This window comes from Ochotona princeps, chromosome 2 (assembly GCF_030435755.1).
Source record: "Ochotona princeps isolate mOchPri1 chromosome 2, mOchPri1.hap1, whole genome shotgun sequence".
In the NCBI taxonomy this organism is placed as follows: domain Eukaryota; kingdom Metazoa; phylum Chordata; class Mammalia; order Lagomorpha; family Ochotonidae; genus Ochotona; species Ochotona princeps.
Genome location: NC_080833.1, coordinates 36,078,350 through 36,090,490, shown reverse-complemented (window position 1 = coordinate 36,090,490; position 12,141 = coordinate 36,078,350). Strand labels below are relative to the sequence as shown.

Below are 12,141 nucleotides of genomic sequence, written 5' to 3'. Positions count from 1 at the left end.
CCTGTGTCTTTCAAATAAAAATGAGTATTTTGTTAAATGCGAACAAGAAAGAAAGGTAGTTCAGCACCCATAGAACCCATAAGCTACAATAAGCATAGAAGAGGATGCAGTTAGGAGGAGTAACAGTCTGCCCAATACAATCTGATAGTATTAATACTCACAAATGAAAACACTGGGGCAAGTGTTTGGCCTGGCATATAGATGCTGCTTATGATGCTTATATACCACAACAGAGTATCTGAATTTCACTCTTGGCTATAGCCCCGGATTCCAGTTTCATGATAATGGCACCAACAATGGCTCAGGCGGGGTTTCCTGCCACCCATGTGGCAAGACGTGGATTGAGTTCCAGGCTCCTGGCTTCAACCCCAACCTAGCTCTAGCCATTGTAGGCATTTGGGGAGCTGAACCAATGGATGGAAGTTTTCTTGCTCATTCCCTCTTTGCCTTTCAAATAAATTAAGAGAACAAAAGGGGAGGAATGAAAAACATGTAAGAAAGCAAGACATAAAGCTGATATTAGATTAACTGAAAATCCTACAGGTTCAGCAGTAAAAAAAACCACCTCTACGGGATGTACCATTCAGTAACCATGTAATCACTTCATAAGACAAAAGAGATTTAGCATTTCAGACACAAAACACTGATTTCTGGTTGTAAGGTGCTAAAGAAAAAAGCAAAACGCTATGAATAGGCAAATAAGGAAGGCAGCTATACAATTATATACATGACAAATAAAATGAATATTTCAATATAAAAGTGAGAAAATAAAGCCAAGGCAATAACCCTAAGACAGAAAGAAAAAGAAAATGGAAATTGTTTACTATTGGGCAAAGGAGTACAATAGGATATTTTCTTCTCCATTGAGTTAGTATTACTTTTTTAAAGAATTATTTATTTATTTGACAGCAAATTTCTGGGCAAATGGAGACTCTGAGGTGGACTATGTCAGCCAATTGACCTTGGAAGGATTTCCTCATCACTGGAGCATCCATATCAACAGCATTTCATTACTATTGAAACCACATGAGCAGAACCCTCAGAAAATGCTCCACAGCACATACTGTGGGAGATCGTCCCTGGATCTCTGCCTGTCTAGCTCACGTGGGAGGTAGCAGGCAATATGGCACACCGTGTCCTAGGGGGAACCCCTAACAGGAGTCTTCACTAACCAAGACACCAACATGGCCTGTTCACTGGGCATGCAGCAAGAGCAATGGGCTGCACCCCAGTGTTTCTTCTCTGCATGAACTATGCTAGGACTTCCTTGGTAAGCAACTCTAGGAAGTCAAATGTTACATTCATCTTGCTTTTCAGCAGGTAATGAGGTATCAAGTTTCCTCTGAGACAGCTTCCTGTGCTTCATGACCTTTAACTTCACTTCAGGGTCCAGAGAGCTAGACATACCTATTAGCCTGTCACAATGTCATTGTTGGATGGGAGTACTGTGGAGACCTCCTTCTGCCTGCCCCCTACCCTATATAAGCTTGTGACTTCTCTCAAATAACCGGACATCCCTCACCACCAGTTTGTCTCCAGTGTTTCAGCTGCAGAACAGTGTCACTGTCGCCTCACATAGCGCCCCCCAACTCCTGCCCAGTGGTCTCAGGGACAGAAGACCCCTGAAAGGGTACCCTGGAATGACATTGGGTGGCTGTTCTCCATTCCTGGGTACTGAGGCAGTTTGGAAGGTTGGACATGGCTTGTCTCTTTGTATCTCCCTCTCCCCCAGATATAGGAAGAAGAAAAAGAAAATGTGTTAACAATGGTCTCGCCCACTTTCCCCTGATCCTCAACCCTTCGACCCTGATCAACAATGTAAACATCATTAAAAATAGAATTTTTTAAAAAACCATACAAGCACAGAGTAAAAGAGGTATGCAATACACATGCAGAAATGAGATATTTTAATCAATTAACTGAGAATCTGTTATAGAGTCAGCCAGTGATAGCCAGTACCCATTGACAGTGGGCAAATGAAATTTGGCTGTATTCTCTACCTTCTGTCCGGAAGGAGAGTCCTAGCAGCAATGGAATGTTAATTCCATCCTCAACCACCCCCCCACATCCTAAATTAGCCAGGATATTGGAAGTCTAATTAGTCTAGGTGTTTTTAGCTATAAGCCCAGTTCCTGTTCCTGCCCATCCCAACCAGCACTAATGAATTCCTTGGCCCACAACACTTAGGTATTCACTCCTGCACACCTGTGACTCACCTATCAACTGAGAGGGGATGGTAGTACGTTGTTGTGTAACCACTCCCCTCATAAGCCCCTTTAAAAGGCCTGTGAAGCAGGGCCTCACTCTCTTTCTGGCCAGGTGCTTCCATCACTCTGATACCTTGACTTTTGGCTGACCCAGGACAGGTAATCCCCTGAGCATAGTCCCTGTGTACTGCTTAGATGGGACAATGGATATAATAATGTTTCTGGTTTGTGTGCTGTCAGGAGTTCCAGGAGAGGTGAGGCCTAGCAGTGATGGAATGTGGGCAGAGAAGCCAGGGAAAGGTAAATGTCTGCAGCTTTGTAAGTGTGTCCAGGTTATTCGTTGCATGTCTCTTAGGATAGCTTATTGTTGGGGAAGCTGGAATATAAGTCTTCAGCTTAATGGATGGATTTAAGGATAATGACCATTTATTCCTATTGGGATTATGATTGGTTGGATTATGATTGGTTGGATTGCTGTATGGATTTGTAATTTCCTATTGTGCTCTGTTATCACCAAGCTTGATTAATAAAGACTCCTTAAGAAACCACAGACATGTCTGGTGTGATCTCGTTCGCACCCTGCAACAATCTATAAGAGATTCAAGCTATTATATTTTTAACTTATGAATGGTAAATTTTCTGAACAACTAATTTTATGACATTCCTTTTTAATTTTTGGAAATTCTTTGAAACATTCTAATTCAAATGTAGACTCTTGAATATTTTGGATTTTATTTTTGTAGATTCTAAGATGTATTTCAAACGAATATATGTTTAGGGTTGGTGAACACAAAAAGATTATGGTAAACAAACTTCTTTATATGAATGTTTTAAGTGTGTAACTTATAGCCCAATATAACAAACATTGCCTGGATGAGGGGGAAAAAGTCATTTATTATTTAAAATACAGTAAAAGGGGCCCAGCACAATAGTGTAGCAGCTAAAGTCCTCGCCTTGGACTTGCACCAGGATCCCATATAGACGCCGGTTCTAATCCCAGTGACCCCGCTTCCCATCCAGCTCCCTGCTTGTAGCCTGGGAAAACAGTCGAGGACAGTCCAAGGCCTTGGGACCTTGTACCCACATGGGAGACCTGGAAGAAGCGCCTGGCTCCTGGCTCCTGGCTTCAGATTGGCTCAGCTCCAGCCATTGCGGCCGCTTGGGGAGTGAACCATTGAAGAGAAGATCTTCCTCTCTGTCTCTCCTCTCTGTATATCTCCCTTTCCGATAAAATAAATCTTTAAAAAAAAAAAAAAAGACAGTAAAAGAAAGAGGAAGAGGCAGAGAGGGAGATCTTCCATCCACTGGTTCGTGTCTCAAATGGTCATAACAGCTCGGGCTGTGCCAAGCCACAGCCAAGAACCAGAAATTCCTTTCGGTTTCTCATGTGGGTGCCCAGGTCCAAACTCCATCCAGGTCTCCTGACAGGAGTGGCAGAAACCCAAGTACTTGACCAGCCTCTGCTGCCTCCCAGACACAGTATCAGGAAGCTGGAACTTGAGCTGTGGTTATGCAACAAGGTGGAGGAATCCACCATGGTGGGAGGGTTTGGGGAGGGGTGGGGAGAACCCAAGTACCTATGAAACTGTGTCACATAATACAATGTAATTAATGAATTAAAAATAATAAATAATTAAAAAAAAAAAAAAAGAAGCAAGGCAGAACTTGATCCCAGGCACTCAAATACGGAAAGCTAAAGTCCCAATCAGTGTCTTACCTCATTTGACACAATGCACACCCCTCCCCTTGAACATGCAAATGTCTTTTCTTTTAAAATGGAGAGGGAGGAAAAAAAAGAAAGATGTAAAGGAAGTGAAGTCTACAGGATTGGGCAGAGACAAAAATGTCCAACAGAAATGGAGTGAAAAGTAATAGTGGTCAACCAAGAACTGTCTATGAAGTTCAGCAGATAAGCATTCAAAGTCCAGGAGGATACATGAAGAGGGAGAACATAGTCTTCCTTACCTATAAGGGTTCTGAATAAGACTACTGCCAGGAAAGGTGTTCAATGCCAGTTCAAATGAAACATCCTTAAATACTGACAACACAGGCCCATACCCAGCAAAAACAAAAACACATTTACCTGACAGAGAGCTGGCCAGGCTCCCTCTCCGTAATTTGCAGTCGTCCTGACTAAGCTGTCGTTGAAGCTTGGCTTTTCCAGTTGATGAAAATATGTCAGGATTACTCAGCTTCCTGAATAGCAGGGGGCTAAGTCCAGTTACCACATCCTTCACAAAGAAAAAAGAGCAAAACATGAATCTTAAATCATCTTTTATGAAATTAAGAAACTTTCTATTAGACATTTATATAATACTCAGTACAGTTTAAAAGTACCAATATTTTATACCATCCACTCAATAACTAAAGCCAGAAACCTATCTTAGTAAAAACTGGGTGTACCATAAAAGACATGGAACATTATTTATAAAAATGTCCAAGGAAAAATAAAGAAGGAAACTCACAAAATGGCATCAAACATTTTGAAAAGATGTTTTATTCCTAATGAATATACTTGCATTCATGTCTATTTAGTTTATCTGTACTCTTCTTAAATTCCATAAAAAAATAATTTAGTTTTTAAAAAATCATTAAATGGGACCAGTGCGATAGCTCAACTGGTTAATCGTCCATCTTCAAGCACTGGCATCCCATTTGGGTACCAGTCCATGTCCGGGCTTCTCCATTTCCCATCTAGTTCCCTGCTTAAGGTCGAGGAAAGCAACGGGAGATGGACCAAAGCCTGGGGACCCTTCACCCAGGTGGGAAATCTTGAAAAAGTTCCTGGCTCCTGCCTTTGAATTAGCTCAGCTCCAGCTGCTGTGGCCATCTGGGGAGTGAAACAACAAATGGAAGATATTTCTGTCTCTTTCTGTAAATCTGCCTTTCCAAAAATAAGTAAACAAATAAATCTTTTTTTAAAAGATCATTAACCGGGCCTGGCGGCGTGGCCTAGTGGCTAAAGTCCTCGCCTTGAAAGCCCCAGGATCCCATATGGGCGCTGGTTCTAATCCCGGCAGCTCCACTTCCCATCCAGCTCCCTGCTTGTGGCCTGGGAAAGCAGTTGAGGACGGCCCAATGCATTGGGACACTGCACCCGCGTGGGAGACCCGGAAGAGGTTCCAGGTTCCCAGCTTTGGATCGGCGCACACCAGCCTGTTGCGGCTCACTTGGGAAGTGAATCATCGGACGGATGGAAGATCTTCCTCTCTGTCTCTCCTCCTCTGTGCATATCTGGCTGTAATAAAAAAATGAATAAATCTTTCAAAAAAAAAAAAGAAAAAGATCATTAACCAACAAACCAGTAACAAAATCAGAAATAACATTAAATTAATACTAAATTAAAACTTAGAACTTAAAAAAAATTGAAAAGCAGAGAGACAGAGAAAGGAAGAGCTCTTCCATCTACGGCTAACCCCTCAAATATTTGGACACCAACAGCCAGGGTTTGGCCAGACTAAAGCCTGGAAACAGAAGCTCCAGCAGGATCTCCAATGGGCCTGACAGCAACTAAAGTTCTTGAGCCATCACCTATGCCTTCCAGGTGCATTAGCAAAAATAGCCAGAACTCAAACCTGCACTTGATATAGGATGTAGCTGCTCCAAGTGTCATTTTAACCTGTTCACTGCAATACCTGCCCCACTACTTTCTTTGCATACCTACGTTTGTCCCTAAATACATGTTTGGAAAGAGGTACAAAATTACTGTGGCAGGACAATCATGTGATACAGTGATTAGAACTGCTCAGGATGCCCACGTCCCGTATCAGAGTACCGAAGTTTGAGCTCTAGCACCATGTCCTATTCCAGCTTCCCATTAACATATATCTGAGGTAGCACTCAACCCACACTGAGTTGCCAGCTCCTGGGTCCAGGGCGGCCCAGACACTGCTTTGTAAGCATGTGATGACTGAAGCAGCAGTTGAAAGACTCAGTCTTTGTGTTTCAAATAAGTAAGATATATACATAAACAGAATTTTTAAGAAGACAGATAATATAAAATACTGAAAGTATCTCCCCTTTGGCTTTGTTTTAGCTTGCCCCATTACATTTTTCTTTAAACATTTATTTATTATTTGAAAGCCAGAGTTAGAGCAAGGGAGAGGCAGAGACAGAGAGAAAAGAGATCTTTCATTTGCTGATGCAACCCCCAAAATGTCCACAATGTCCAGGGCTGGGCCAGGCCAAAGCCAGGAACTTCATCTCCAAGTCTCCCACGTGGGTGACAAGGACCCCAGCACCTGGGCCACCTTTCACTGCATTTCCTAGGCTGTTAGCTGGGAACTAAATTGGAAATACAGCAGCAGAGACTTCAACCGGAACCCACAAAAGATGCAAGCACTGTTGTCTATGGCTTAAACCCACTACACACCCCAGCACCTTCCACCACCCCCTTTTTAAAAATGTTTATTAATTTATGTGAAAGGCATTTACACAAAGAGATGCAGAGGTCCGTTCCACTTCTATTCCAATGATTCTTCTTCCTCACTCACTAAAAACAGTCCAACAATATCATCAAAATTTAGACATGCTTAAGCTACTACCCTCCTAATTAGCAGGAAAAAATTAAGGCAAATAGGATATATCTCAAATTGCAATGAAAGGAAAGTCTAACAAATATAGATAAGCAGCACACCAAATAGTACAAAGACAAAATAAAAGCATAAGAAGAAACACCTGACACCCATATCACATTACCATTTGAAAACCAAACTCAAGTAACTGGCACCACAGCAATACAACAGGGGAAAAAACAGTAAAATTCACTGTTCTTTGTAGAAAGATTTTAAAACTCAGAAAGCACCTTCCTAAGGTAACTGTGATGGAAGAACTCACAAACAGGAAGAATCACTAACATTGGTACCTATACGTCTCTGGAGCATGGTTTACAAACACTCCAGCAGAAAAAAGAACAGTGAAGTTGGTGAAGAAAAACAAAGGAAAAATATTTTTGAATGTGGCGCAACATGAATAGGAAGATGGAGACAGTGAAGCACTGAACCATCCAAGCAAGAGATGCGTCCAGGAGTGAGCAGTGAGAAGAGAAGGTGAGAACAGAAAACAATGCAAAAGGACAGACTGTTTATCCACTGTCTGGTGCATCAAGAATGGAACGGTTATGTAAAACATGTTATTTTATGTATATTATGTTATATGTTGTGTATAAACTAAAACTGAATTGACAATGAGGTGATCACAGAAGATGGTTAAGAAATTGCAATTGTTTTTAACATACTGGTTACTCAATACTGTAACTATTAAGTTACACAACGAAGTTAATTGTTGCTGAGGGTATGTTGGGTTGATAATCTGATGGTTCTGCCCTCGGACCGGACAGGGTCTCCCCAGGAAGCTGAGGAACTAGATTTGACTATAAGATGTTGGACTCTATGTTTAGTTTATGCTTGCAAAGAGGGACTCTCAACTGTACTTGATCAGTGGATATGCAACAAGGTGGAACATTCCACAAAGGGGGAGGGCGGGGGGAGGGGGGAGGTGATTCCAACGAAACTGTATCACATAATACAATGTAATCAATGAATAAAAAAAAAAAAAAAAAGAAAGAATGGAACAGTACTATGGCTCAAGAAGTCCTCACAGAAGGAAGCAGGGTTTGGGGACAAAGGCTAGTAACCCACTGAGGAAGTCTGGTGACTTTCAGTGGCTAAGGTGAAAGAATAAAGACTTCTTGAGAGATCTGAAGCTAGACTGCTATGGATATCCTGCACAAAGGCACCATGGAGAGGGAATTAACAAGAGAATGAACATTTGGATATTTGCCACACTGCTTGGATGAACATCAGTCTTGGCCAGAGAAGAAATAAAACCAACAGAAGATTCCATTAGCAACAATAAAGAGAAACACTTATTCTTTTCCATTTCCATATTTGCTACCACAACACAACAAAGAAGATGCAAGGAGAAAAGGAAAAATAAAAGTATGAGTCTTGCCATTTTTTATTTCAAGTCTCTCCTGCCAAAGAGAAGCATAAATAAAATTAGGTATGAAATTTAACTTTTATGCTAAGATATCTTTTTAACTTTTACTGAATTATATAATTCATTTCAGAGAAATACATATTCCTAAGCACGTAACTCAATGAATTTTCACAAATTGAAAAACACTCATTTAACTACTATCAGTACTAGTCAGAACTCCTGATTCCTTCCAGGGTTAACCACAATCGAACAACATAAATGATCACATAAAGCTTTAATAAACACAATCGGTCCAAACTCTTTTGCATTCTTTCTTTTTCAAAATTATGATCTGAAAGGCAGAACAAGCGCCCATCTGCTGGTCCACTCCCCAAAATGCCCACAATTCCCTTAGCTGCACTGGGAAGCAGGAACTCAACCCACATGTCTCAGGTGGGAAGCAGAGACCCAACTACTTCAAAGCTCACCCGCAGCTTCCCAGAGCACTAGCAGGAAGCTGGAATGGACAACCAGAGCAAGAATCAAAGCCCAGCACTCAAAGGCAGATGTGGCTATCTTAAACTAAACGCTTTAATTGTGTCCTGTACTTTTGCTCAACTAGACTGAAATTTTTCAAATACTACAGCATTATTAAACCTATTGAAGAAATCAAAATGATAAAAAAGAAACAAGCTCCTGGCTTTGGACTGACTCAACTCCAGCCATGGTAGTCACCTGGGGAATGAACCGACAAAAGATCTTTTCTCTCCTTCTCTCTGTAAATCTGCCTTTCCGATAGAAGTAAATAAGTCTTAAAAAAAAAAAAAAAGAAAGAAAGAATGAAGAAGGAGAGAAAAGACAAAGAAACAGGCATGAGCGTGGAACTTCCTTGCTAACTTCCAGTTAACCTACTTCTTGGCATTATCTAGTTTTCATTTGAGCTTTCCTTAGGAAACATAGCAAACTCTGGGGTTTGAGGTTCAGTATCATAGCAGCCTTTTAATAAGGTCATTTTTTAAAGATTTATTTATTTTTATTACAAAGTCAGATATACAGAGAGGAAGATCTTCCATCCGATGATTCACTCCCCAAGTTACCGCAACAGCCGGTGCTGTGCTGATCGAAGCCAGGAGCCAGGAACTTCCTCCAGGTCTCCCACACAGGTGCAGGATCCCAAGGAATTGGGCCGTCCTCCACTGCTTTCCCAGGCCACAAGCAGGGAGCTGGATGGGAAGTGGAGCTGCCGGGATTAGAACCAGTGCCCATATGGGATGCCGGCACATTCAAGGCGAGGACTTTAGCTGCTAGGCCACCCTGCCGGGCCCATAATTAGCTCTTGATGCTTAAATTAGATCAAACTGACATTACCAGCAAGCTACCACAGTATCACACTATACTAAGATACCAAGGTTAACATACAGGTAGCCAAACAACGCATGGCTGAAAAGTGTACATACTAAAAAGTTGACTGTCAGGCTGAAGAAAACAGATTAACACACATTAGTTGTTCAGTCCCACATGACTGGCATGAGGTGAAAGAATTCTATACCTTTGGGAAATTCTTCTCGGCTCTCCTGGCCAAGAGTCAAAGCCAGCTATACTTACCAAAGTCCATTCTCTTAATCCATATCAACAAGCATTTCCTTCATATTCACATGCAAAACAAAAACTTGACTCACACCTCAAGCATGTCAACACAACAAACAAAAAGTAATCTGGATTTTGAATAAAATCTAAAAGTATAAAACTTCCAGAATGGCCTAGCATGGCAGCCTAGTGGCTAAAGTCCTCACTATGCAAGTGCCAGGATCCCATATGGGCGCGGGTTCATGTCCGAGCTGCTCCAAATCCCTTCCAGCTCCCTGCCTGTGGTCTGGGAAAGCAGTAGAGGACAGCCCAAAGCCTTGGCACCCTGTTCCTGCGCAGGAGACCTGGAAGAAGCTCTTGGCTTCTGGCTTGGGATTGGCTCAACTCCAGTCGTTACGGCCACTTGGGTAATGAGTCAGCGGATGGAAGATCTTTTTCTGTCTTCTTCTGCCTATAAATCTGACTTTCCAAGAAAGAAGATCCAACATATATGTAATGCATTTCCACAGAAAATCAAAGCAAAACAAATATCAAAATGTATTTCAATAGTTTTCCCATATTTCAAATTGTGATACTACATACTAACAAAACATGTCAGGTCAAGTACATGAGAATATAAATCAAAATGACCAACACAGGATAAACTGTAGTATAATAATTGCATTTCAAAGAATCATTTAAGCATTTAGAAAAACCAACAACAGAACAAATACATGACGGGCCCAGCATGATAGCATAGTGGCTAAGGTCCTCGCCTTGAACGCACCAGTATCCCATATGGGTGCTGGTTCTAATCCCGGCAGACCCACTTCAAATCTCGTTCCCTGCTTGTGGCCTGGGAAAGCAGTAGAGGACAGCCCAAAGCCTTGGGACCCTGAACCCACATGGGAGACCCAGAAGAGGCTCCTGGCTCCTGGCTTGGGATTGGCTCAGCTCCAGCCATTGCGGCCACTTGGGAAGTGAACCCTCGTACGGAAGATCTTCCTCTCTGTCTCTCCTCCTCTCTGTATACCTGACTTTCCAATAAAAATAATAAATAAATCCTTAAAAAAAAAAAAAGAACACATACATGATCTAAGACAAATTTAGACTATCACCAGACTTTGATAGCAAGTCTTCATGCCAGAAGAAAACAAAGTTATATATCTAAGGGACTCAAGTAAAACAGTATGAGTTAAAGATTTTATATTGAAAAACTAATCTGTATAATAAAGTGTACAGCCAAAGAGTAATCAATATGAAATAATTCAAGGAATGGTATTTCAACAAACTTTCCTAAGGCATCCACTAGAGAACAAGATTCAGACTATTAAAATAGAAGCACATCAACATGGTAACTAAAATTATACAGTTATTTGTAGAACTGACAATAAATGTGAATTAAAGGGAGAAAGTATAGCATATAATGAAATACAGCCTGATAACATAGCTACAGTTCAACCACAAAATAACAATAAAGAGAGGATAGATATAAAATACACAAAAAAGGCTGGCATGGTGGCACAGCAGCCTAATCCTCAACCCACAGCATCCCAAATGAGTGCTGGTTCGAATCACAGCTGCTCCTTTTCTGATCCACTCCCTGTGTACAGCCTGGTATACCAGCAGAGGCTGGCCCAGGTCCTTGGGCCTCTCTGCACCAATGTAGGAGACCCAGAAGCTCCTGGCTCCTGGCTTTGGACTGGCTCAGCTTTGATTTGTAGCAGCTATTCAAGGAGTGAACCAGGTGACAGAACATCAATCTCTCTCTTGCTCTCTTTCTGTACGTGTGTGTGTGTGTGTGTGTCTCCCTCTGTATAATTATTTCAAGTGAAAATAAGTACATCATTAAAACAAGAGAATAAAAAATTAACAATTTCCAGTAACAATTACATATAGAAATATTGTATAGTACTGCCGACAAAAACGTGCATATTTAAATATGATAAGGTAGGCGCAGCACCGTGGCCTAGCAACTAAAGTCCTCGCCTAGAACACACAGGGATCCCATATGGGCGCTGATTCCAATCCCGGCGGCCCCACTTCCTGTCCAGCTCCCTGCTTGTGGCCTGGGAAAGCAGCTGAGGACAGCTCAAAGCCTTGGGACCCTGCACCTGTGTGGGAGACCTGGAGGAGGTTCCTGGCTCCTGGCTTTGGATCGGCGCAGCACTGGCTGTTGCAGTCAGTTGGGGAGTGGATCATTGGGTGGAAGATCTTCCTCTCTATATCTCCTCCTCTCTGTATACCTGATTTCCAATAAAAATAAATACATCTTTAAAAATAATAAAATAAATAAATTAATAAGGTAAGTTCCGGATGTTCTAATTCTGTCATCTTCTTGAATACTTGGGATTTTGACTCTTCAAATCAAAGAAGAGATACTGTACTAATATAATCTAAATTAGCAATATATCACAAAGCCCTTTATATCTATTAGTATAAATTCACA

General features: G+C 41.5%; 1 protein-coding gene across 4 annotated transcripts in view; it reads right to left on the bottom strand.

Annotated features, from left to right (window-relative positions):
- Positions 1-12,141, bottom strand: part of MAST2 (microtubule associated serine/threonine kinase 2) — a 200,113-nt gene that overhangs the window by 167,774 nt on the left and 20,198 nt on the right. For all 4 annotated transcript variants that reach the window (XM_058680613.1, XM_058680620.1, XM_058680626.1 and 1 more), the window contains exon 2: positions 4,291-4,438. In XM_058680613.1, the coding sequence (XP_058536596.1) occupies positions 4,291-4,438 (148 nt within the window). The remainder of the gene's footprint in view (positions 1-4,290; positions 4,439-12,141) is intronic.